The sequence below is a fragment of the Borostomias antarcticus genome (genome assembly GCF_949987555.1).
Source record: "Borostomias antarcticus genome assembly, chromosome: 19".
In the NCBI taxonomy this organism is placed as follows: Eukaryota; Metazoa; Chordata; class Actinopteri; order Stomiiformes; family Stomiidae; genus Borostomias; species Borostomias antarcticus.
In genome coordinates, this window is record NC_140252.1 from 13,727,077 (window position 1) to 13,753,235 (window position 26,159).

The window sequence follows — 26,159 nt, forward strand, 5'->3', positions numbered from 1 at the left end:
GGTGTATTGGTCTTCTTTACTAAGCATCTCTGTGGATCTACGAATAGCTGGGACAATCGAAAATGATACTTGTGATAACGTTACACGACACCCATTTCCTTCCTGTCATGTGCGTAAGCAGGGCACCTGGGAGGTGGGGGTGGGGTGACTTGTAACAGCACCCCAGAAGGGGCTAGAGACGGGTTACTGACGGGACGGGGGTTCAGTGTCTCTAGTCAAATAGTGGAGTAACATTTATGTGCATCATAACACAATGTCGTAGGTTCAAGCCCCACGTTGGGACAGCTAAGCCTTTTTTATTGTGCATGGCGCCCGTATCATATGACAAAAAAACGACTTTCTTTTTCTCCCGCAGTCACCGGCAATCTCTGTTCCACCAGTGGTGGTGACCAGAAGGGAGGGGGGGTTCTGAGAACTCATGTGACCTTCGTTTTTTTTCCCCACACAGCGCAGACACACACCTACCTCTTTATGTGGTTTGAAAGTGTCCTTCTTGCAGGCGGTGTATGTCCTCCATTCAAAGTAGTGCACGCACTGTGACATGGTGACGAACTCGGGGGTCCCCTGTGGGACAGAGGCAGAAACTTGTTTGTTAAGACACCCGTGACACGCCGTGTAGAGGGCGTGAGGACAGTTTATTAATGGGAGCTTCATTCGCTCCATCTCTTCAATAATAACTTGATTAGTAAAGCGTTTGCTTGGCGGCCATCCTGTCCTCTTACAGATTAATTGTAAGGTTTGCCATTAGGTCTACCGTGCGACCTGATTAAACTGTGCTTTCAGCTGGCTAATCATACTGAGTGGCGACGGCAGGTTTTATGGAGTCTGTAACTCTATGCACATCCATCACCGTCATCATCATCCCAATCATCATCATCGTCGTCATCACATCTGAGACACGATGTGTTTTGGCTTCCTTTAGATTACCGTTATATTTTATCATCTGCCTGAGACGGTGTTTTGCATGGCAGTGCTGCAGATATGCCTGGCGTAGGCACACAACAGCTGCATCTCTCTATCCCCAACTGACGCTGAGCACTGGTCTGTGGTTAACCTCCGTTCTGAAGAGAGGCAGCTATGATATGTGGTGTGACAGGAAACACTTCAGCTTTTCACAACCCACTAACTCACTCCCTCCTTTCTTGGTTCACAGTATTATCATAGCTAGTAGGTGCTGCTGACATGTGTACCGTCTGTCACAACCCAGCGCCCACTTCTGCTCATGTCGGTCACTTAAACCAGCTTCTCCACGCCATGACTCAGGTTCCATAGTTGTCCTTCCATGACCCTATAGGGACTTTTCAGTCATCTACTGACTCAACGCATTTAGGTTCCTGTTCCTTTTCCATCGCTGCCTATACAAGCATTTCTCAGATGCTTAAAGCTGGGTTCAGATACAACAGCCAAGAACAAGTTTAAAGCAATTTTTGAATGTTTGTAGTTTTAGAATCTCTGTCGGTTCTGGTGTCTAAAGTGAACGAGCTGGTGAAGTGACGTTTTTCGCTATATTAAGTGACTAACAAAACAAACGTGGGTCTTAATGCTGTATATACAATTTTAAGTGGTCAAAAATGTAAAATAAAAGTAACTTCTAGCTACTTGACAAGGTACAATGGTAAAAGGTTCATATATTTTTTACTGTTGCTGCTGCATTGTTCTTGCCTCCTATTAGAGTGCAAATGTTGCTAAATACAGAAGGGCAAAAATAACTCAACTAACTAACAAAAATAACTACCTAAAAACAGGAACAACTGATGTCATAAGCATTGTCCAACAATTCTCTTTCCTAAACTAGGAAACCATGGTCTACTATAGAGAGATATTAGTATATCTTACCATGGTCTACTATAGAGAGATATTAGTATATCTTACAATGGTCTACTATAGAGAGATATTAGTATATCTTACAATGGTCTTGTTATGTATTACCATGGTCTAATATAGAGAGATATTAGTATATCTAACAATGGTCACATTACCATGGTCTACTATAGAGGGGTATTAGAATATCTCACCATGGCCTTGTTATATTACTATGGTCTACTATAGAGAGGTATTAGTATATCTTACAATGGTCTTGTTATATATCACCATGGTCTGCTTTAGAGGTATTGTTATATATTACCATGGTCTACTATATACAGTAGGTATTGTTTTATCTCACCATGGTCTTGCCACACTGGAAGCTGATGCTGCTTTGGACATGGCTGCTGTTGCCCGGACAAAGCTGGGTGCTGTTGAAGTCCATCACATTTCTGTCTGTCACACTCCGCAACGACAGTTCACCTGGACACACAAACACACACGATATTCAAACACAGACACAGACACACACACATTAAGACATGCAGGCTGCAGCAAAAGCCTGGAATCCCACACTTCTAGTTCTTTTAATATCCCGATGTCCGTGGGAAGCTCTGTGAAAACTCCACACTGCTCTGCAAAATAAACACAGCACATCACGGTTTCCCAGTGAACTCTGATGATGGATACAGCTCTGATATCTGGCCACCCTCGCTGTGGCCGTGTCTACTACGGGGTCAGAGGTCAGGGTATTACGTGGTAGGGGCCGACGGGTCAGGAGAGGTTGGCAGGGCAGGCCATATTTCTGCCAGGCTGTCTGCTGGGTACCAGCCAGAGAGACAAACAGTATGAGAACGGCAGACACTAGGCGACACAAACCCTCTCTGTCTCTCTGCCCATCACAAAGCTTCTCTCTCTCTCTCTCTCTCTCTCTCTCTCTCTCTCTCGCTTCACTGCTTACAGACAGTGCAGCGAGCTACCCAGACACTGGCATTATTGTGGCCTTGTTTACAGTGATTATAATTTAACTGCAGTGCCTGCTACTGTCTGTCGCTATCTGCTAAAAAGCCTCCGTGCTAAACGGTGAACAAAGCCAACAGCACTTCCCTCCCTCACTTTTGGGTTAAGGTTAATATATTGACGACACACAGCCGTCTGGCAGCCCGCCCTTCTATCTCTCTGGCAAGGTCCAGAACCTTCCGGACCTCTAGATAGCCCCGTCTCGCCGCAATAAACCAGCGCCGCTGACCTGAGTCTGCTCACAAATCGCCACCCTGATGATGACCCAGAAACACCGTTTAGCCTACAAAACAATGGCCTGACCCACAAGACTGGGCCCTGTGTTCTACTGGTTCAATTGGCCGCACGCTCGGAGCCAGAGGAATGTCATGGATGGCAAACTGGACGCGGAAACGACTTGTTCCATCAGGAGTCGTGTGTTCCGGCGCTTATCAACGCTTTGTGTTCCCTGCGTAAAGGAAAGGTGTAAAGGGTAGGGGCTGGACGCCCGGCCATGTGAGGCTGTCAGCTGCTCTGATTAACCTTTGTACCTCTCTGATCAAAGACAGATGAACAGATAAACACTCTCTGAACTCCCCCCTTCCTTCCTTCCTTCCTTCCTTCCTTCCTTCCTTCCTTCCTTCCTTCCTTCCTTCCTTCCTTTCTTTCTTTCTTTCTTTCTTTCTTTCTTTCTTTCTTTCTTTCTTTCTTTCTTTCTTTCTTTCTTTCTTTCTTTCTTTCTTTCTTTCTTCCTTCCTTCCTTCCTTCCTTCCTTCCTTCCTTCCTTCCCTTCCTTCCTTCCTTCCTTCCTTCCTTCCTTCCTTCCTTCCCTCCCTCTCTTCTATTCATCCTCCCTCGCTCCAACAACTGGATTGATATGACTGGCTTCCCCCGTGGCCCAGGAGAGGGAAAGAACACACAATTCTCCCATAAAATCAAGTCTGCATGCATGTCTTAAGAGTGAGGACTATAATGAGTAGACTAGAAGGAGAGAGAACTAGGGAAGTAGGACTAGGAGGAGAGAGGACTAGGGAGGTAGGACTAGGAGGAGAGATGACTAGGAGGTAGGACTAGGAGGAGAGAGGACTAGGAGGTAGGACTAGGAGGAGAGCGGACTAGGGAGGTAGGACTAGGAGGAGAGAGGTCTAGGGAGGTAGGACTAGAAGGAGAGAGGTCTAGGGAAGTAGGACTAGGAGGAGAGATGACTAGGAGGTAGGACTAGGAGGAGAGAGGACTAGGAGGTAGAACTAGGAGGAGAGAGGACTAGGAGGTAGGACGAGGGGGAGAGAGGAATAGGAGGTAGGACGAGGGGGAGAGAGGACTAGGGAGGTAGGACTAGGAGGAGAGAGGACTAGGGAGGTAGGACTAGGAGGAGAGAGGTCTAGGGAGGTAGGACTAGGAGGAGAGATGACTAGGAGGTAGGACTAGGAGGAGAGAGGACTAGGAGGTAGAACTAGGAGGAGAGAGGACTAGGAGGTAGGACGAGGGGGAGAGAGGAATAGGAGGTAGGACGAGGGGGAGAGAGGACTAGGGAGGTAGGACGAGGGGGAGAGAGGAATAGGAGGTAGGATGAGGGGGAGAGAGGACTAGGGAGAGAGGACTAGGAGGAGAGAGGACTAGGAGGTAGGACGAGGGGGAGATAGGCTAGACAGCACTATGGAGAGAGGGGTAGCTAGAACTAGCTAGAGACTGGGTCTGGGAGAGAAGCTCAGCGTGTTGTTTTGCCCAGGGCCAGACCTCCTCTTTAGTTGAGCTCATGCTGCCGTGCCCGCTGAAGGCATTTCTGTCGAGCAGACTCCAACTGCCAGAATACATGACAGGCCGGTGTCTCTGGCCGAGCGTGGCCAGACGCTGATTTGCCACCGTGCAAAAGGTCACGACCCCGGCTCCAGGACATGTTGTTGGAGCAGTGTTCTGAAATAACTGACACCGACTGGACAACCCCACCGGCCAGCTGTTAATGTCCTGTAAATGCTACAAAACAATAAGCAGAGGCCTACTACACAGAGTCAGACAGGGCCTATCAAGCTCAGCTAAATTAGACCTGGCCTACATGGTCTACTTTAGCTCTGCTTGATAGACAAGTCAGTATGCCAGTATGACAATGCCAGTAGGCTTAATTTGCTTGGGTCTGAACCGACAGTTCGTAATAGGGATGCATGATATATCGGCAATCATATCGGTATCGGCCGATGTTAGTCATTTTTTATCTATCATCTATATCAGTATTGGATGTGCAAAACAGATGATGCCGATGTGAACAGCAGATAATTATTTCTGTCTAGCTGCTGTTGTGTGTGTTGTTGTTGAGAGGAAACAATGCAGTAAATCAATGATTTATCGGCTTTTCCAAATGTTTTGGAAATAGAGACAGTGTTTCCGTGTGTTTTCCAGTATGTATAGCATTTGATTATGATAGAAATAGTTTTTATACAGATCACATCAACCTCTGTGAATATCAGTTATCGGGTATAATAGCAATGATAATATCTGTTATCGGTCAAAATGTTCAGATCGGTTCATCCCTAGTTCTTAAGCCAATAACTATCCATGTCAGATGCTCCTTCCTCTAGACATGCTGCTAGGCCTACATACAGACAATGGGAGAGGCAAAGCCAGGCATCACTGGTGTGATTTAATTAGGGCGCTCCCAGAGTGGTGTCTGTGTCCACAGCTGGAGCAGACCAGGACTGCACTGACCATCAAGGAAAAACATGAAGTGCCTTGTGAAAGTAGGCTTCTTTGACGGCGGCACTCACGACGACCGATGTGGGGAAACCCAACCTGTTTGCACAGTTTGCCCTTGTGTTCATAAAATAGCACCTTTCTTTTACTACTTATCATACTACTGTAACTCTGAAACAGCCACAATAATAGGGCCACAAACAAAGCAATATAAATAAATAAAAAGTAAAGCAATATCCGCTCATGATTCACATTACATGAGTAATTACATAAAATGCTAATACCAAACATTTTCTGAAAAACATGACTCATGCCCACCCACGGTCTACAGCATCGGTCTCAGCCTGTCTCTGGTTAGCTGCTTATCTGGCCTAACAGAGCTCCTGGTGCTGCTGCTCCTGTCGTCTGGGGCTGTGGTTAGCTCCGGAGCTAGCCTAGCTGTGCTCCGGCTATACTGCAAGCCCAACTGCCGTCTCCTGCTGAGCGCACAGTCCTGACGGCGGCTGAACATCAGCAGTATAGGTCCTGAGCATTCAGCCCCCTCAGCAGAGCTGCCTGGCAGCTCCACCCCCCACCGAATGCTCCCTCTGCACCTTCTACTGACAACACAGCCCGTGTGGCTGCTGAAGCCATTAGACCTACTGCGCCCATCCACAACACTACCTGGGCTGGCCCTGTAGACATGCAATACTACAGAATACACATAGGTCTGAAACATACTTGTACCTAAGAGCACCTATTGTATTTATATTTTACTACTCTTGCACTTTGGGTTCAGCACTAGATTATGCTCTTAGTCTCTTATTTTAGAAAGGAGATGCACTTGTAAGTTCTGCTGAGTAGAAGTACACTACCTACGTTAAAATCACTTTGGATAAAAGCGTCACAACAATGGGATGACCCACAAGACTGGGCCCTGTGTTCTACTGGTTCAATTGGCCGCACACGGGGAGCCCGAGGAATGACTATAATGTAATGTAATGTAACTCTCAGGAGTAGACGACAATTCTATAATCTCACACTGACTCAGACAGCAGAGGCATACCTATTGGCATTACTACAGTAAGTACTGCAGTACAACGAAGCCGTCAGTACTTTGGAAGTAGGCCGCATAGGACTAATACTCACCCACGGCCTGGTCCTTCTTGGTGGTGGGGTCGCGGGCACAGACGGCGATGCCAGCTCCACAGCTGGTGTCAGGAGAGGAGGCACACAGTTTCAGAGTGTAGCTCACGTTGTTGTCACGATCGATGGCCTCCCATTTATAACTGCAATGAAAGAAGACAGATAGGGAAAGTCGAATGTCAGACAGACAGCATTTTTATGTTTATCGCATGCACTTTGAATGAACAGTGAGAGAACTGCATGTCTTCGATTGTTTAAAAAAATGTCTAGAATGTCTGTATTTACTGATACTATCATCATTTAAATGATGTTCTGACTATACAGGCATTAAGTGTAGCTAGCCATATCTTCCAGATAAACCATGCACCACTTCACCTCCTCCATTATGTTTGCTGACTTTCTATTTTAGGACACACAAAGAGGTGTTAGAACTACAGCTGCGCTAATGTTCCCTTCCTTCCTTGATATGAGCCTGTCAGCTCGATCCTCTTGTCAATATTGACCTGGTAAACACCACGTAGCTAGCTAACTCACTGCGACAGAGTCATATCCGCTTCATTGTCAACAACATGCAGGCAGAAACTAGCAATGGGACACCAAAACAGCCTGTGTGTATCAATCTGCCAGCTGGTTCTTTTGACACAGTTCCCATTTCGTATGAACTCCAACGTTGACTGTATCGAGTCTTGCAGTCGAGTGCGGGAGCCACCGATCGGTAGCCTAGCTATGGTTCTGAACTAATGGTGCATTCGTTTGTGGTCGGAGGTGGCAAGTCGCAAGTGGCAAAATACCTACATCCCACCTGTGTGCATTCGAGCTATATACCATTATATCACAGTTACCTAGTTATATCTATATACCATTATATCACAGTTACCTAGTTATATCTATATACCATTATATCAGTTACCTAGTTATATATCTAGTGCATTCGAGCAACTGGGGGCTGAGAAACATATCCGAATTTGCGACGAGGAAGTGCGAGTTCATGCGGTGTTTTATTTAATAATTCCTAGTAGCAAGTCGCAATTTGCCACCTCCCAGTTATAAACGAACGCACCATACCTACCTGCAGAGATCCTGGTACCACGGAGGACTGTCCTCCTGGCCCGCCGCAGCGGGGGAGAATGGGACCAGCGCCGCCGCCACCGACACCAGCAACGTCACCGCTATTTTCCAAGGCGCCGTTGCTCTGTTGTTCTGTTTGCACAGGGGGGGCATGTTGTATCTTATTATTATCATAGCAAATATGATGAACTAGCGCGCTGCGTCCAACATGATACAGCAAATAAAGTCGCTCTGGTCTGGTCTTCTTCTCGGCAGAAGCAGGAACTGGCCGAATCACATGATACACTCGACGCATGATAGGAGATCACGTGGTATGATCTTTCACAGCCATGAGTCATCGTGGAAAGATGATTTTTGTGGTTTTGTAAACAGGAATCCGGAACAGTTCCGGATTTTTATTCATGAACAACGCCAATTGTGTATGATCTTCAGTGCGAGCACAGACCGAGCCATATAGACGATAAGGAAAGGATATTTTTGTTACAGTATATATGTATATATATAAATTAGATATATATTTTAAAAAAAAAATCTGTAATATTATTCTCTTCTAATCAACAAATTCCTGATCCGTAAACAGCAATGTTGAGGTAACACTTTGCAAAATTATGACAGTTAACAGTAATGACAGTAATGTCCACCAGGAGTCACTTTAGGACAAGAATGAAAAATGCCTCCGTGTTTACATGAGAGGAGCGTCGTCACACAGTCTCCGCCCTAGGAATGCTGTACAGCTGGTAGGAGGCGGAAAAAATGGCTACAGCGACCATGTCTGGGGCCGACGGCCACAGGATGGAGCAGAAAAAGTTTGAGTATTTCTCCTCCATCAACTCGATGGCCAGGAAAATCATGGAGGAACGCGAGAAGATCAAACAGAGGCACGGGTCAGCCTGGGACAAGATGACGCCGGTCGAGCAGGACACCGCCATAGACAACGGGATGATGGACCCGAACATCCGAGCCAGATACGCGATGCACAGGGTCGACCGCGAAGAAGTCATCTGCTACCCCAAATTACTCATTCAGACAGGGCAGAAAATAGTCCATTTCGGGGAGGAGGTATGTGCCTGTTTCGTAGAGCTATCGTGGCCAGACTCATTCGCTAAATGGTTGTCTAATATCCCAGCTAGGCCACGTAGGCTAGGCTAGCAAGAATGACAGTGAGAGCTGTCAGCAAACGTCGCACCAGTCTGTCAAAAGCAAAACAAAGGCGAGGTCAGTTGACAGGATTTTGCTTTTATTTGGCAAACATTCTAGTGATAGCCACCCACCACATTGTTGGTGTCAGTTTCTGGGACTGGATTTTTTACTCTAAAAATTCAATCTAACCCACTTAAAGATGTCATCATAGGCCTCTTGGGAGATGGAATAATAAACTTACGCACACAGATTTAAAGGTTTCTCGTGACAGTTTCTAACCCTGTTTTGTGTCTCGTTTCAGGACCTCACCTGGCAGGATGAGCACTCTGCCCCATTCTCTTGGGAAACCAAGGTGTGTGTGTGCGTGTGTGTGTGTGTGTGTGTGTGTGTGTGTGTGTGTGTGTGTGTGTGTGTGTGTGTGCGTCTGCGTCTGCTCCGCTCCACTCCGGTCACTGTGTGACCACACCTCATTCACTCACACCAGACTCACACTGATGCGTGTGTATACTGGCTATGATACAGAAGAAAACTGAGAACTAATACACTATGCAAGTTATACCTCTATTTTCTGTTAACCTGATCTCTCCCAACAGAGTCAGCTGGAGTTCAGTCTGACCGGCGGCCCAGTGGAGCAGCCCATGTCCTGCTCTGCCCAGGCTGACCCCAAGCCCAGCAAACTGCCCCAAAGCGGCCAGGTCCCCAAGGCGGCCCCCAGCAGCAAGGCGCCCGGCAGCGAGGGCCCGGGCCTGGGCAGCAAGCAGGAGGAAGAGTCCTCGTTCTGGAAGATCAGCGCCGAACGCTCCCGGATGGACGGGGAGAAGGCGGACTTGTTCTCCCTCACCCCCAGCCAGATCAAGTCCCTGGAGAAAGGGGAGAAGCCGCTGCCCTCCTACCTCCGCCCCGAGACGCCCTCCTCCGCCTACCTCCGCCCGGAGACGCCTTCCTCCTCGTACCTACGCCCCGAGACGCCCTCCTCCTCGTACCTACGCCAGGAGACCCCCCTCCCCTTCCCCCTCCCCGGCCCCCAAGGAGCCCGATGACCCCCCCGCGCCCCCCAGGGCCGCCAAGCAGAGAGCCCCCAGGCCCCCCGCCCCCCCTCCCCCCGTCCCCATCGCTGTGACGCCAGCGGCCATCAGCATCACCCCTGGCCCCGCCCCCCTCAGCGTGTCGTCGACTGTCGCCGGCTGGGAGCGCGCTCAGAGCACGCTGCCGTCCGTCAGCAACGCCCTCGAAGACGTGTTCTCCTCGGGGCCGCCGAAGTCGCCCGCCCGCTCCGGGAGCGTCGCCAGAGAGAACGCCAAGTCCGAGTCTCTGCCCCCTCTGGCCACCAGCTCCACATTCGCTCAGGTCAGGGCCTACACACACACACACACACACACACACACACCACACCCCAGCCACCAGCTCCACCTTCGCTCAGGTCAGGGTCTACACACACACACACACACACACACATCACACACACACATCTGATTATTGACATGTTTTCTTCTGTCTGTTTTCTGTCTTCAGTTCAATACAAGCAACAACATCCTGAAGACTGGGTTTGACTTCCTGGACAACTGGTAACGACGTCTCGCGCGACCCAGGCAGCAGGACGAACCAACACTAGAAGGACCACCAGGATTCTCACATTGAAGGAAAAGCTACAGCTAAACTGTATGTCTCTCTGTATGCTGCCTGGTCACACACAGCTCTCATCACACATACTGAGGTATTTGGACAAACGTCATATTCATATTCACACTCTTAATATCAAGAACTGACTTGTTACTTTGACATGCTGTCCCCTGAGCAATGGGAGAATTGTATCAATATGTGACATTTTTGAAGGTGAGAGAACACATTGAATGTTGACGTCTGCACTCAAACCTCACAGTGTGTTGAGAATGCACGAGACCAGGTTGTATTTATCTCCAGTGGCTTGTTAAGGCGTATCTCACTACATGTGCTCAAGTTTCCTCACTGACACAGTCCCTGCCCCCCCCCCCCCCCCCCCCCACACACACACACCTCCTCTCTCCTGCCATCTCTCTCCCTGGTACTTAGACCTTCCACTAGTGCTATTCTAAGATATGTACATTTATGATGCTAAAGCACTCAAATGGTATGTTTAGGTAAAAGAGCATGTTCTAAGTGATTTGTACCACTTGCATTGTAGATCTACGACCATTTTACACGACTAGAGTACTATTTTGCTGACTTTTGTATGTAAAGTATATTCATTGATTGTATCATATGCTATTATATTGCACTCATGCCTTTTGAAATCGCAAGATTGGAAGCAAATAAATGAAACGGAACCTGTTTTTGTCCCCGTGTCTCCCATTATATATATTTTGACAATATTTTGTTTGTTTCTCCAATACATGTACATATCTGTGAATTTTTGCCCTTACTCAAGTACCTTAGACATCCTACACTACGTGTACATTTCAACCACGGTGCAAAGTCATCTTTTCAGAGCAGTCTCTAACAGTCTCTACCAAAAGAGTCGAGTAATGCAACAGAGGCGTCTCTGTCCTGCCTGGGCTCCGTCGCCCCACCCAGATGAAACCCCGTCTCTATCCTCTTGAGCCCTGCTGCTGTGGAAACCAGGATTCCTGTGGCATTTTTATTTTAACTGGCGTTCCTCCCGCCGCCCGACGTCTCAGCCTGTGTGGGACACGCTCGCCTATTTCCTCTCACAAACCCATGGAACTCTTGACAGTGATATATTTCCACAGCCGGAGACCTGACCCACCAGCCTAATAAGACTGCTAAAGCTGGACGGCCTCACTGAATGGGAGAGTGTGTGTCTGTGTGTGTGTGTGTGTGTGGAAGTGCATAGTTTACACAAAATGTGGAAGTGGGCGGCAGAGGAAAACACAAAGAGCTTTCCTGTTGTTGGTGAAGCTGAGTTCAAGTCAGAACGAGGGAGTGTGGAAGGAGAGAGGGACATCGGAGAGGGACAAGCTGAGAGGCAAACATTAGGGGATTAGAAAAAGAGGGTGAAAGAGAGAAAGAGAAAAGGCCATAGAGCGCAAGAGAGAGAGAGAGGGGGCAGAAGAGGCCAATATTAAGCAGAACCAGCAGCAATTATGAGGAAGGAAACGGGCCGGGCTGCAGCCGTCCTGGTTGGCGTCTTGTGTCTGCTGAGCGCTCCCGGCCGAGGTGACCCGGGCGTGGGCGCGGGGGGATCGAACTCCGGCCCCAGAGACCCAGCTCCAGCCAACCCTGCGTCTATACAGGTGAGAGCAACGCAGTGAGCTTGGAGGTTTGGAGATTATGTTTGCATTATGCATGCAGCATTAGCATACGTAACATCTGCTGAGGAGAAATGCAGGATATGTTGGCAAAAGTCACCGAAGGGGGAAGTGTAGCTTGTTGGCTGTGTTGACGTCACTGAGGGGAAGAATCCGGGAAGTGTCCAGCTGTTGTGCTGTAGTACAGTCTCTTAAGGTGTCTGTGCACTGCCCCAACCAACTCCAGCCAACACCTATGTTGTTGGCGTTGGATTTTGCAGTTGCATTTTAAACTTCCAACATTCTACAGTAACTGCCAACTTTAGAATGTTGGGTGTTGGGAGCTGGAGCTTTACAGTATTCTGTGCAGACAGTGAGGCAGCCCAGCCATAATGACAGCATGGCTACAGTACATGTGTTAGATACAGTAATGATGGTGTTCTTTCCCCATCAATCAGAAGAGTTCTACAGTGTTCTCCAGTCTGACATGGCTGTAAAGGTTCTGTTTGGGTTCCAGGAGAAGCAGAGCCGGGGAGACGAACCGGACCAGCTGCAGGAACCAGAACCCACCAGCCCCCTCTCTGACTTCGAGAACACATACAACTATGTCTGTGCGTCATACACACACATAGACACGCACACACACACAATCAACACAACTAAGCACATACCTGCATGTCTTAAGGCCAAATTTGACCCATTACATTAGGAACACAGTTATCAACTCATGTCTCCACCCTCCCCCTCCCCTTTTCTCTCCTCTCCACTTCCAGTGTCCAGGTTGGCAGCCATGGACCAGGCCATCCACAGGCTGAACGTGGGCCACTACACCCTGGACGTGAAGGTGACCCAGCTCCTGGACAGGCTGTCTCAGCTGGACGGGAAGATATTGGACATGGAGGATAACGTGGAGCAGATCGACCGGTACACCAAGGACAACCGCAAGGAGATAGGACGTCTGGAGGGTACGCATTCATCCCGTACTCCTCCTTGTACTGAAGCTCTGGGTGATTCTACTGTCAGACTCGGTCTTCACTGTCCTCCATGGCTAGACCAATCTCCACACTTTGTTTACACTGTGCCAGCGTCTGTCTGGACTCATTACCATTAGGGGATACAGGGGGAAAAAAACGGTATTTCTTTAAACTAATCACAATCCTCTTCGGTGGAGCGGTTGTAAGTTTCTTGTTGTTTCACGCCTGGGAGAATCTCCCATCGCCTCTGACTGGCCGACCACATGAATCGGCGCCACTGATTGGGCAGTAATAAACGAATGACAAGGCTTATCCCCAAAACCTACATCAGTTGAGTCAGACTATTGTCCTCTCTACCCAACTCTAATGCTCCTGACTTGAAGCATGACAGAACTGAACTGGACCAGGAAAGATAATGACCCTCTGCGATGTGTGCCTCCCCTCGTCCCCTATAGGTTGTCAGAAGGGCCGGCGCGTGGGCCACAAGTGCTACCTGGTCTATCGGAACTACGAGAGCTACGCCGGCGCGTCCAGGAAGTGCCAGGAGCGCGGCGGACGCATGGCCATGCCCCGGGACAGGAAGGAGCAGGAGGCGCTGGCCGACTACGTCAGGGCCTTCTTCAACCCCGGCAACTGGCCCGTCTGGCTGGGCATCAACGACCTGCGCTCCGAGGGACTCTACCTGTTCGAGGACACCACGCGCGTCTCCTACTTCCAGTGGCGCAAGCACTTCCTGTCGAGTCAGCCGGACGGCGGCAAGCGGGAGAACTGCGTGGCCCTGTCGTCGGACGACGGGGACTGGTGGGACCACTACTGTGACAGGAACATGTACTACCTCTGTGAGTTTGACGCCTGACGGTGCGGGACGCCCAGGAGAGGACGGTGGGGCCAACCTCTCCGAGACGACGGCCCTCTAGGATCGACTGTCCCCTCTTATCTTCCTTTGTCACTTCCTCTCTGATAGTTCCTAGTCTTCTACTTTACAGGTTTTTAATCTGCGCAGATATTTGGCCATTAATTTGGGGCGAGGCTTGAATGTACTGAATGATCTCTGATAAACTTCCATTTTGAGCGGACTGTTCCTTTAAACTTCAGTCTGCGCGGACAGGGTGAGTTGATCCGAGATCCGTGTTCGTGTTTACCCGGGAGTGAGATTTCCTGGGCCCAAATCTGTTTGAGCAAAACTGGTCAGATCAGAACAAAATGTACTGTAGTACTCAGAACAGTGGTCAGAATGATAAGAAAAGAGTAGTCGTGTCCTACTATTGACCTGTATCATGACACTCATGATACTCAAGACATTCTCAGCTAGAGTAAACTTTCAATAGTGCTGATATACTGTAGAATAATATCCCATTACCGTCTGTTGAAACGATCATATCCATTGTCTAATTATACTGTACACAGACAGAACGCACAATGTAACATCTCAATGCTACATAGAACGCACAATGTAACATCTGAATGCTACAGAAATAAACATACATTATCTCATCATTCAGGATGTTTGCTGCTTTAATGCCGACCGTGGAGGAGATGCTTATGGACACTGCAATGAAGACCGACACAAAAGTTCAATCTAGTCTTTATTGAGGCGTGTGATGAGTCTCAGCATGTTTACATTGTTGTTCTATATTATCATTGCTGGACTCATTCACAGTTGGGTGTCACTTCCCCGCTGCTCTGACAAGCTCGCATATAGTCTGGCTTGCACAATATCAAATTTTCACAATACAATTATCATGGTCAAAAATAGCACCCTAACGATATTATCGCAATAGTTATATATATAGTAATGATTACAAAAATGATGTGATCACTTAAAATGCATCTTTAATTCTTCAAAACATCTGATATTGCTGCATATAGGCATATTAAACTCAACAGTGCATTTTAGGGTTTTCAAAGGTAATTTCCTCACTGAATTTCCTTCACACATCATGCCAGGATTATTTACATGATATTAGTATCTTCATTTATTCAATACCACGACTGTCACAAAACCTGTATGTCGCGACACCCCTAGAGACTGCAAGAAGACAGGCTCTCTCTTCTCCAGAACAGACTGCTCTCCTTCTCTATGCAGATGAATGTATTTCTCAGACAGAAAAAGGAGATGTGTGCTGCAGATAGGACCTGGGGAAAGGCATTTTGGTGTCACAGTAAATCTATGATCTATGATCTATTCTGATCATATCTATGTTATTGTTATTACTAAGGTCGGAAAAAGATTATCCTAATTAGTCATCTGTACATTCGAAGACATTCTCTATGAACGCCGTCCGTTGACAAACAGAGATTATTGACCTCTGTATCCCCCATTTACCCATATTATGTTTATCGCGGAAAAAAGCACACCCAGGTGGTGAAGTAAGCGGCGGTAAGCGGTTTATGAGCAAGTTTTAAACAGCTGTCATCTCAAGAGCCCGAGTTGCCCCAGTGGCTTCGACACAAACAGCTGTCACGGCCCCTGGCGCAGATCTGATGTGTTGTTGCAGCAAGAGTCTACTCCTGAATTGCATAGGCTACTCGTGATTGGTCTAAATCTCATGCTACGAATGGACACACACACAGACGGACGGACACGTTGAACATCTGCTGGACATAATAATAATTATGCCAATGAGCAACAAAGTGTGTGTTTGCTTTCAAAAATACTGTGCACCCATTCCACACAGATCAAAACAGACAGTGACACCATTACATACATTTGCTGTCCATTTTCTGATGGACCAGATTGGCCGTGGCATAAAGCTTTGAGAATTACGGTCAACATCACAGTACATTGATATTCTACACATCAGTCTACTGTTGTGGAAATGGGAGATGACATCACAACACTGGTACCACGGCAGGAAGAGCAGACGCCCCCTCCGCTCCGGGGTTTCTCATCTGATACGTCTCTTCATGAGGTCATGAGTGTGAGACGCGTCATCATCTACAGGAGACGGAGGGGCTGCCATTCGTTTTGTGGTACCGGTGTCATGTCCATCACCGCTGCACCTCAAATCAGCCCCCCAGGGACTATGGGGTTGGTGGGGTTTGTAGTGGAGAGTTAGGGGGTAGGTAGGGTTTGTGGGGGGGGTAGGTAGTGTTGAGTTGGGGGATAGGTGGGGTTTGGGCGGGTAGGTAGTGTTGAGTTGGGGGGTAGGTGGGGTTTGGGGGGGTTAGAGTTAGGGGGCAGGTAGTGGAGAGTGGGGGGTAGGTGGGGTTTGGGGGGGGGGGGGAAGTGGAAGCTGGGGGGTAGGTAGTGGAGAGTGGGGAGTAGGTGCGGTTTGGGGGGGGGGGCAGTGGAGGCTGGCGGGTAGGTGGTAGGTAGACAATGCTGGGAGGTAGGTGGGGTTTGGGGGGGGGGGCAGTGGAGGCTGGGGGGTAGGTAGTGGAGGGTGGAAGGTAGGTGGGGTTTGGGGTGGGGGGTAGGTAGTGGAGACTGGGGGGTAGGTAGTGGCGGGTGGAGGGTAGGGCAAGGTTCAGGGTAGGCAGTGGCTGGGGGGGTTGATTTGAGGGCCTCATCCGGCTGCTCCACTATGAGCTGGTGGAGCAGCCGGTACCGGGGGCATCGGCGGCGGTACCAGCAGAGGTACCAGTCGCGGCCTGCAGCACATCCCCCAGCGCTGGCCTTGCCAAAGGGGTCTCACAGGGGTGGGACAGCAGCACCCGCCCTCCCTGGTCCAGCAGGAAATCCCCCCCCAGCTGGGAAACACAGACAGAAACATTGGCCTTAGAATATAACAGCTACACAGCTTATGGATAGAGAAGAGCTCTTCTTAGTGCGATTTCACTGCTAAGGAATTAAAGAGGTAGACTAGAATTTTTGAACTAGGGCCTCATTTTTGACTTTGACTCCTACAGTGGTACCTGGTAGATGTCCTCCAGCAGACGGTGGGGGATCTCGGGGAAGCCTCTCCCGGCGACCACAAACTCGGAATACTGCAGCAGACAGCCGAACTTAATCACCTTGGCATAGGAGGAGCCCAGGCCAAACGCCCGGTAGATCTGCCAATCACATCACAACACACAGCCTGATCTACCAGTCACATCACAACACAGCCCGATCTACCAATCACATCAGAACACTCAGCCCAATCTACCAATCACATCACAACACTCAGCCCAATCTACCAATCACATCACAACACTCAGCCCGATCTAACAATCACATCACATCACAACACACAGGAATGATCTTTATCTTCCGCTCTGTCGAACATCCAAACACCAACATTGCATCACTTTTAAAGGTCCTACATTTTGGAATACCCTGCCTCTGTCATTAAAGTCTCACTCCTCCTTAGCCACCTTTAAGATCGAGCTTAAAACGTTTCTCATCATGTCCTGAGCTTTGACCTCCAGCTTTTCAAAATGCTATGAGCTCAAACTGCTTCTGTTGACTATCTCATTTTATACTTTTCCTTATTAATTCTCTTTCTCATGTTTTTAATTTCTATTCCAAAACTGTATTATTGTTTATCATTGTCTTTAAAAAAAAAAAAAAAAAAATCCCCTACCCTCTGATTTGCCATTAATGTTCATTTTCAGATGGGAGTGGACTTTGTATAAGCCCTCTGGGCTTCCCTTCCCTCCCAGCACTGTATTGTAAATTATTAATTGATTGTTATTTTCTTCTTTTAAAATATGGTGCAAATAAAGAAACAAAATAAACTAAACAGCCTGATCACATCACACAACACACAGCCTGATCTACCAATCACATCACAACACACAGACTGAGCATTGTGAAGATTGTGATGCCTTCACAACAAATTAGCAATATTGTATGTAAATGCAGGTGTATATGTATACGTATACGTGTGTGTCTGACCTTCCTCTGGGGGTCCAGCAGCAGGTCATAGCGGCAGCCAGTCTGCTCCAGCCAGATCTGAGCCCCCTCCTGACCTCCGAACGAGACCACCAGCACACGCACCGACCCAGCATCCAAGAGGGCCTGCAGAGAACGCATATAGAGGATCACACACACACACACACATGCACACACACACACACACACACATGCACAAGACACAGACACACACACACACACACACAGACACACACAGCCACCTGATTGGCCTCCAGCTTGGTCAGGTGGTCTCGTCACGGTAGTCATGCAAAGTGTCGGATTAGAACCAGCAGCAAGTTCTCTCCTTTCCCGAAGTACTTATCCAGAGTCACGCTCCTGAAGAGAACACACACACACACACACACACACACACACACACACACATATACAGGGAGAATCAGTTAAGGCACTCCTTTACTGTTCCCACAAGTCAGAGACATTAGTGTCAGTCTAGCCCCAGACAGACAGGCATGTTGACAAACAGACAGACAGGCAGACAGGTAGACAGAGAGAGAGAGAGACAGAGAGAGACAGACAGACAGAAAGACAGGTAGACAGAGACACGTAGACAGAGAGACATATGGACGGAGAGACAGACAGACAGACAGACAGACAAAGAGACAGACAGGTAGACAGAGAGACAGACAGTCTGATGGTGCTGGTTAGGTTTCTGCGGACTCACTCTCCAGTCCTGGCGTCGGTGAGGGCTGTGTCTGCGGCCAGACTGCCCATGGTGGGCCCTCCTGACAGCTGTTTGTCTGTCATCTGGAGGTCTGTGTCCAGACGCTCCAGAAACTCATCCCATTCCAGCTAAACAAATATGAAGACCCACAAACACACACACATGCGCGCGCACACACACACATGCGCGCGCACACACACACATTATCATTTTGTGCCAAAATGATAAACCATGCCAAACTAATAAACCAGTGTGATGAAATCTCTCTCACACACACACACACACACACACACACACAAATCTTCTCACATCTCCATTAATCTGTCACATGAGGTTGTGCCAAAGAAAGAACAAAGTTGAAACCGCAGAAGAAACAATAGAACAGTGTGTGGATTGAACCACGCTGAGAATCGTCAGACAGACGATAGACCAAACTAGCCGAACTGTGTTCGATCATGTTTTTGTCACAGTTAGTGACACGTTTGCCAGTTTTGAACGTTGTCTTCCAAGTTGTGGAGGTAGTGGAGGTGGTTTGGAACTGCGGTTCGATCCCCACCTTGTGCTGGGTACTAACCTCCAACTGTAGGAGCTCCTCCACGTGCTCCCGGACTCTCTCATTACTGATACAGGGGGAGAGAAGGATCAGACAGGGGGAGAGAAGGATCGGTTCAGCCATTCTCTTCTTTAATGGCATAAACGTTAATTATTAACCACTAGTTAACCTTTTCGCACAATAAGTTTTCACGAGAGTGGAAAGTGTGTGGAAGCTGTGGATTTATGTAAAGTGGTTTAAATGTGGCTATTTCTCTATCCTCATACTCACTGGAAGAACCTCTGCCACAGAATCTCAGCCTCTGCCTTCGTCTTCACACCAATGCTGGCGGAGGAAACGACAGATCGATGGAGATTGTGAATGATCGATGGTGATTGGTGATTGCCGGGTAGGTTTTTACAAATACTAGCAATTTGTTCTGGTCAGTTGGTGCATAACACTGATGGGTAAACATTAGACAGGGTGCAAGGACTAGATGGGACACTGTCATAGTTGCAGCTAAAGGAGCTGTTCATACTGTACCCACTTGTTGTAGAAGTCCGCACCTGCAGTAATCAGTCCAAATAAAGTGGTGATTTTATGTGGGACGTAATCCTGCAGAGAAGCTGTGTGGGGGAACAATGAACCATAGTAGAGGATTTAACAAGTAGCCTATCAATGGCGGCTGTAGCATGACAGGGCTTAAGCTGCTTACACATGATAAGGAATTTGCTCTTTATCGCTGCCTTGCTCAACATGCCAACATCAACCCCCAGTTACACAAGCCACTACTCTGAGAATGTGGAACTATAGTTGCATGATGATTCTAGAATAGCAGGTTAGTAAAACTCAGTTCAGTTAACTCACGTCATACACAGGCTATAACTAGTTCTACATGCCAAGTTGTAAACAGTTATGCCAATAACGTTATTCAGGCTTGGCTTATGCTTATATTACACAGTCCCTAGCTTATGTTTAATGGCTAAATTAGTCAGCCAGAGGGTATCTAAACTAGTAACCACTCTACCTTCTCTCTCCTGCTTGCCATTCTGTAGCAGCACCTTGCTCAGGTTGATCAAAAGGGACAGAGAAGATGTCAGATCTTCCACGCTGACGTCCTCGGCCATGACTCTCCTCTCTTTTCCAGCTTCAGCACAGAACTGACAGAGTACAACCAGGAACCTGAATATGCCGTTTTTCAGACGTCACTTGATGTGACATAGGTCCTAGAATAAGTCGGGTTGGTTTTATTCAGTGCAAAAGTGCGACATCTAGTGGTAAATAGTGGTAATGTCGAACTCGCTGAGCAGTTCCGTTAATATACTACCGCAAATAACAGGTAACAGAGGTGGAGAAGAGGAGGGGCAAATGGGAGAAGACGAGGAAAATGTTATAAACAACTACAGGAGGAGAGGAGAGAAGGAGTGATACATAGATATAATAGAGAGAAAGCAATAGATGGGGAGAGACCTAATACATCCATGGGAGAGACAGACGAACAGAGAAAGACTGAAAGAGAGATGGGGGAGACAGAAACCATCCCCTCAGGGTTGAAGGCGTCTCCTGATTCGTCCTCCTGGCTGGAAGGGTGTGGCCCCAGGTTTGGCCCTCCAATCCTTCCACCACGATCTGTCTGTTTGACCCTGTCTGTCAGTCTACACCCTGTCAATCTATGTCCCTATCTGTCAGTCTACCCCTCTTTCTGTCAGTCACCCCCCTGACTGTCAGTCTACTCCTGATGGGAACACATTTCTGTACAGTGCAGCAGTTCAGTGGAATAAATTAGCCATGAATCTGAATGTTTCACTCAGCACATTCAAAAGGGTCTCAAAGATTTGGCTGCAAAATAACATGTCTTTTTTTATTACTTACCTCTAAGATTAGAAATGAATGGCCCTGCCACCTGTTACTTTCTATGTTGTTTGTATTGTCTTAGTTCGCTGTCCTGTTGATGCGTTCTGTTTAATTATTGAGCTATTTATTCATATTCCTTTGTGATGTATCTTGTGTTAAGTGTTATGTTTAACCCAGACGACCACAATGGAAATAAGCTTTAGGGCTTTATTGTTTTTTTTATCCTCGATTTTTAACTATTTCTGTATGTATTTAGTTTGTGTGCACGGTGTGAATCACCAAATAAAGTCAATCAATCAATCAATCAATCAATCAATCAATCAATCAATCAATCAAACCCATGTCTGTCAATCTACGGCTGTATGGTATATACAATTGTGCCCATGGTACATGTATGACACAATGAGCTCAATACAGGCCAGCTACAAACCTTGGCTGGTCATTAGCTGGTCTTGCTGGATTTACCCGCTCTGTCTGGTCAGTCTCACCCTGTCAGTCTTAAGGGGGTGTAAACATATATAGGACTTTGTCTCATTGCTGCTTGAGACTTTAATTTGATTTTTATTACACATTTTATTGCACAAAGTCTCTCAGTCCACACAGCTCACTGAGAACAGCAGTGGGAGGGGCTCTGATTATCGTGTATCAGGATACAATGGAGATAAGACCCAAACACAGGCAAATAATGTTCAGAGACTTTATTCTCAAATGAAATCAGTACAAACAAACACAAGACATAATAACCTCACACTGAACAAACCTAATGTCGAGGCTACTGGGGTAGATAACAGGTGATGTAGATGATGGGTAGATGGTCTAGATGACTTTGTTTGTCATATGGAATCCCTAGACGCCATGGGGGTGGATAGGTGGCTAGTGGGGCTGTTTCCGCTACTGGTCCTGGTCATGAAGAGTGGTGGTCTGACAGGTGGAGCTGTGTCAGCTTGCCTCTCCACCAGAGAGTCCAAGGTGGAAGTGGTCGCTCCTCGATAGTCTCCTTCCAACTTCTCGCGAAAGAGCCTCCGATCAAGAGACAGCTCTGGTCCCCGCTTCCAGTGGGCCTCGGGCGATCGTGGAATATTCAGCTCGGATTGTCCCTTTGCTGCCACACCACTAGACGCCATGGGGGTGGATAGGTGGTTAGCGGGGCTGTCTCCTCTACTGGTCCTGGTCATTAAGAGTGTTGGTTTGACAGGTGGAGCTGTGCCAGTTTGTCTCTTCACCAGAGACTCAGAGGTGGAAGTGGTCGCTCCTCGATAGTATCCTTTCAACTTCTCGCGAAAGAGCCTCCGATCAAGAGACAGCTCTGGTCCCCGCTTCCAGTGGGCCTCGGGTGATCGTGGGACGTTCAGCTCGGACTGTGCCTTTACCGCCACAACCCTAGACGCCATTGGGGTGGATAGGTGGCTAGTGGAGCTGTCTCCTCTACTGGTCCTGGTCATGGAGAGTGGTGTTCTGACAGATGGAGCTGTGTCAGACGGAGCTGTGTCGGATGGAGCTGTGAAAGGTTGATCTGTGACAGCTGCCCTCTTCATCATAGAGTCCGAGGTGGAAGTGGTCGTCCCTTGATAGACTCTTTCCCACTTCCCACGAAAATGCCTCCACTGGACACGCACCGCCAGATCACACTTCAAGTGGCCCTCGGGTGATCGTGGGACGTTCAGCTTGGACTGTGCCTTTACCGCCACAACACTAGACGCCATTGGGGTGGATAGGTGGCTAGTGGGGCTGTCTCCTCTACTGGTCCTGGTCATGGAGAGTGGTGTTCTGACAGATGGAGCTGTGTCAGATGGAGCTGTGTCGGATGGAGCTGTGACAGGTTGATCTGTGACAGCTGGCGTCTTCATCATAGAGTCCGAGGTGGAAGTGGTCGTCCCTTGATAGACTCTTTCCCACTTCCCGCGAAAATGCCTCCACTGGACACGCACCGCCAGATCACACTTCAAGTGGCCGTCGGGTGATCGTGAAACGTCCGGCTCAGATTGGCCCTTTGAACTTTGGCCCTTGTGTGCAGAGATCGCAACACCGACACCACTGGACACCATGGGGGTGGTTAGATAGCTAGCGGGACTGTCTCCTGTTCTGGTCCTGGTCATGGAGAATGGTGGTCTGACAGATGAAGATGGAGCTGTGTCAGGTGGAGCTGTGCCAGATGGAACTGTGACAGACAAGGCTGTGACAGCTTCTCTCTTCATCATAGAGTCCGAAGTGGAAGTGGTCGATCCTTTATAGTCTTCTTCCCACTTCTTGCGAAAATGCCTCCGATGGAGACGCACCACCAGATCACGCTTCCAGTGGCCTTCGGGTGATTGTGAAACGTCCGGCTCAGATCGGCCCTCTGAACTTTGGCCCTTGTGTGCAGAGAACACAACACCGACACCACTGGACAACATGGGGGTGGTTAGGCAGCTAGCGGGACTGTCTCCTTTATTGGTCCTGGTCATGGAGAATGGTGGTCTGACAGATGGAGCTGTGTCAGGTAGACCTGTGTCGGATGGAGCTGTGTCAGGCGGAGCTGCCCTCTTCATCAGAGAGTCCGAACTGGAAGTGGTCGTCCCTTGACAGACTCCTTCCCACTTCCCGCAAAACTTCCTCTGATGGAGACCCCGCTTCCAGTGGCCCTCGGGTGATCGTGAAACATCAGGCTCAGATCGTATCTTTGAACTTTGGCCCTTGTGTGCAGAGAGCGCAACACCGACACCACTTGACACCATGGGGGTGGTTAGGTAGCTAGTGGGGCTGTGTCCTCTACTCATCTGAGACCCGGCTGACGGCATGTCACCTCCACAGTCCGTCGGACCACAGTTGTTGCACGGGGTCGAGGCTCTGTCCAGCTGTGCACTTTTGAGATAAAATAAAATAAAAACTAAAATGACTTTTGATGATTTCAATACATTTAAATGTATAATCGAAATGCAGTTCTAGAACTAGGCCTACCTCAGTACTATATCTAGGCCTACTTCAGTAGTAGAACTAAGCCTACTTCAGTATTAGAACAAGGCTTATATCAGTGCTAGAACTAGGCCACGATTAAAAAAAACAAATCGACAATGTCATCTTCATTGCAATTGCCAATTACGAATAAGGCCTGCAAATGTAACAACATAGAAGCTGTACCTTCATACCGTATCACAAAAATAAATTTGAAATAGTTAACGTTTAAACAACTTTCTGATAAGGCCGCCTGAAATGTCCATGTTAGCCTTTCCGCCTGAAATAATACACTGAAGGAGGTTTCATTCTAGTACTAGAGCAGGCCTAGTTCTAGGACTGAATGAGGCCTAGTTATAGGACTGGGGGAGGCCTAGTTCTAGTACTGAAGTAGGCCTAGTTCTAGCTCTGAGGGAGGTTTAATTCTAGTACTGAAGAAGGCCTAGCTCTAGTACTGAAGGAGGCCTAGTTCTATTACTGAAGTAGGCCTTGTTCTAGTACTGAAGTAGGCCTAGTTGAGAAGGCCTAGTTCTAGTACTGAAGTAAGCCTAGTTTTAGTACTGAAGTAGGCCTAGTTCTAGCACTGAAGTAAGAATGTATGTATGTATGTATGTATGTATGTATGTATGTATGTATGTATGTATGTATGTATGTATGTATGTATGTATGTATGTATGTATGCATGTATGTATGTGTGTATGTATGTATGTATGTATGTGTGTGTGTTTCAGTAGCATGTGTGAGTGTCTCAGTAGTGTGTATGTACAGTATGTGTGAGTGTTTCAATAGTATGTGAATGTCTCAGTAGTATGTATGTTCAGTGAATGTAAGAGTGTCTCAATATTTAAGTCCTACACGGACCCTCATAATCATGCCACACATTATACACAAACACACCTCACACAAACACACACACACACACACACACACACTGTTATGGATACACTGAAAAATGCATAATAAACTTACCAATCAATGTCTTCATAGTTTTCATCCTGTATAAATGAAATACCAGACGGATGTTTAGGTCATTAGGGCTTCACAAAGACAGAGCAGCTTCATTAATCGTTGAATTGTGAATTATTAAAGTACAATGAAACGTTGATTACCAACCTCGGTGTTTCCTTTAAGAATTCTCCATTGCCATAATAGCCGAGATATGATGAGGACCAGAGAGAGAGCAATCACAACGGTCCCGCAGATGAGTGTCACATGAAGATCCTGGGACAGCCTATTTGGCTCATTCAGGAGCGTCGCCTGACGATCATCGACCCTCTCTTGGGTTCTAAAAAACATCATTAGGCTACTTGCACTAACCTACATATTGTAAGATCCACATCTTCATCAACATGTTAACCTGTCGCAGAAAATCACAGCACTGACGCTTATGCCCACTTGTTACAGCTGACAACCTTGCCGTTGTACGTGTAATTTCTACGTCATAATGCGAACACCCGTGATGTCAAAGACCGGATAGGACAGTTGTGGCTAGTCCAAGCGGCTTACTAATTGAAATAAATGTATGGCTAGGTTTAAATAGATTTGAGCTATTTTCTTTTAGCTTATTACAATTAACAGACTCAATCACGATCGTTTCGCGAACATTAAGGCAACGTGACCTATGGTAGCCTATACATGTGACAAATATAAATAGCCACTCTCTCAGCTGGAGGGTTATCCCCAAAACATGTAATATATCACTCAACAGCAGTGACACCCCCCCCCCCCTCCACCCATGCCATATTAAATGAGGATAATCGATCTCTATGAATCATTCATATTATATAGCCTATTACATATTATATTACATATTTGAAACGAGCTCGAGACGTAAGCGCTCCACTGCGCTCCTGACCCCGAGCACCCGAGTGCATAGCCCATGATCCGGTGAGAGATAAGCTATAAGATGTCACCGTGTGGCCTATTAAAGTGCCCCCCCGCCCCCCAGTTTGCGGAGGTGGCCCTGGGCTTCCAGCTGGCCATGAGCGTCATCGCTATGAGGATCCTGCACACACACAACACACAACACATCCTGCACACACAACACCTACCTGTCTCTCCTGGCACAGCTCTCCCACCTGAGAGGCCACACCCCCAGCCGCAGAACTGGGAAGAGGGAGTGAGTGAATGCATTGTGTATTGAATAGTCAGTTTTGTCCTGTGCGTAAATAAATACCATCCGGCTTAATGTAACTAATTTCATGACTACATGCCATCATGCATTTGAGGTCTATTGCCAGTAGAGGGGGCGCTTGTGACACATCAGTTCTCCCAGGACAGTACAAGAATATAACCTTTTATT

General features: G+C 47.8%; 5 protein-coding genes across 5 annotated transcripts in view; 3 read left to right on the forward strand and 2 right to left on the reverse strand.

Annotated features, from left to right (window-relative positions):
- Window positions 1-7,909, reverse strand: part of igf2r (insulin-like growth factor 2 receptor) — a 34,322-nt gene extending 26,413 nt beyond the window's left edge. Inside the window, exons 1-4 of the mRNA XM_084453431.1 lie at window positions 7,682-7,909; window positions 6,616-6,755; window positions 2,165-2,286; window positions 466-564 (exon numbers count right to left, since the gene is read on the reverse strand). Of these exons, the coding sequence (XP_084309557.1) occupies window positions 466-564; window positions 2,165-2,286; window positions 6,616-6,755; window positions 7,682-7,854 (534 nt within the window). The 5' untranslated portion in view covers window positions 7,855-7,909. The remainder of the gene's footprint in view (window positions 1-465; window positions 565-2,164; window positions 2,287-6,615; window positions 6,756-7,681) is intronic.
- trim67 (tripartite motif containing 67) overlaps window positions 1-26,159 on the forward strand; it is a gene marked incomplete at both ends in the record, with an annotated part of 298,614 nt that overhangs the window by 203,202 nt on the left and 69,253 nt on the right. The gene's annotated exons all lie outside the window — the stretch shown is intronic.
- On the forward strand, window positions 8,434-10,969 carry cUnh1orf198 (chromosome Un C1orf198 homolog; the record flags this gene model as incomplete). The annotated part of the gene is made up of 5 exons (XM_084453344.1): window positions 8,434-8,739; window positions 9,122-9,172; window positions 9,414-9,769; window positions 9,813-10,167; window positions 10,333-10,969. 5 exons carry the CDS (start codon window positions 8,434-8,436, stop codon window positions 10,387-10,389), a joined length of 1,125 nt encoding a protein of 374 aa, XP_084309470.1. The 3' UTR covers window positions 10,390-10,969.
- clec11a (C-type lectin domain containing 11A) lies at window positions 11,901-13,874 on the forward strand (the record flags this gene model as incomplete). Its single annotated transcript, XM_084453998.1, has 4 exons — window positions 11,901-12,050; window positions 12,562-12,655; window positions 12,818-13,009; window positions 13,474-13,874. 4 exons carry the CDS (start codon window positions 11,901-11,903, stop codon window positions 13,872-13,874), a joined length of 837 nt encoding a protein of 278 aa, XP_084310124.1.
- On the reverse strand, window positions 14,615-20,218 carry selenol (selenoprotein L). The gene is made up of 9 exons (XM_084453628.1): window positions 20,100-20,218; window positions 19,620-19,698; window positions 19,364-19,417; window positions 19,115-19,160; window positions 18,541-18,668; window positions 18,080-18,194; window positions 17,841-17,963; window positions 16,877-17,014; window positions 14,615-16,711 (listed from the first exon to the last, which is right to left on the reverse strand). The coding sequence occupies exons 1-9, from the start codon at window positions 20,197-20,199 to the stop codon at window positions 16,544-16,546; spliced, it is 951 nt and encodes a 316-aa protein (XP_084309754.1). The 5' UTR covers window positions 20,200-20,218; the 3' UTR covers window positions 14,615-16,543.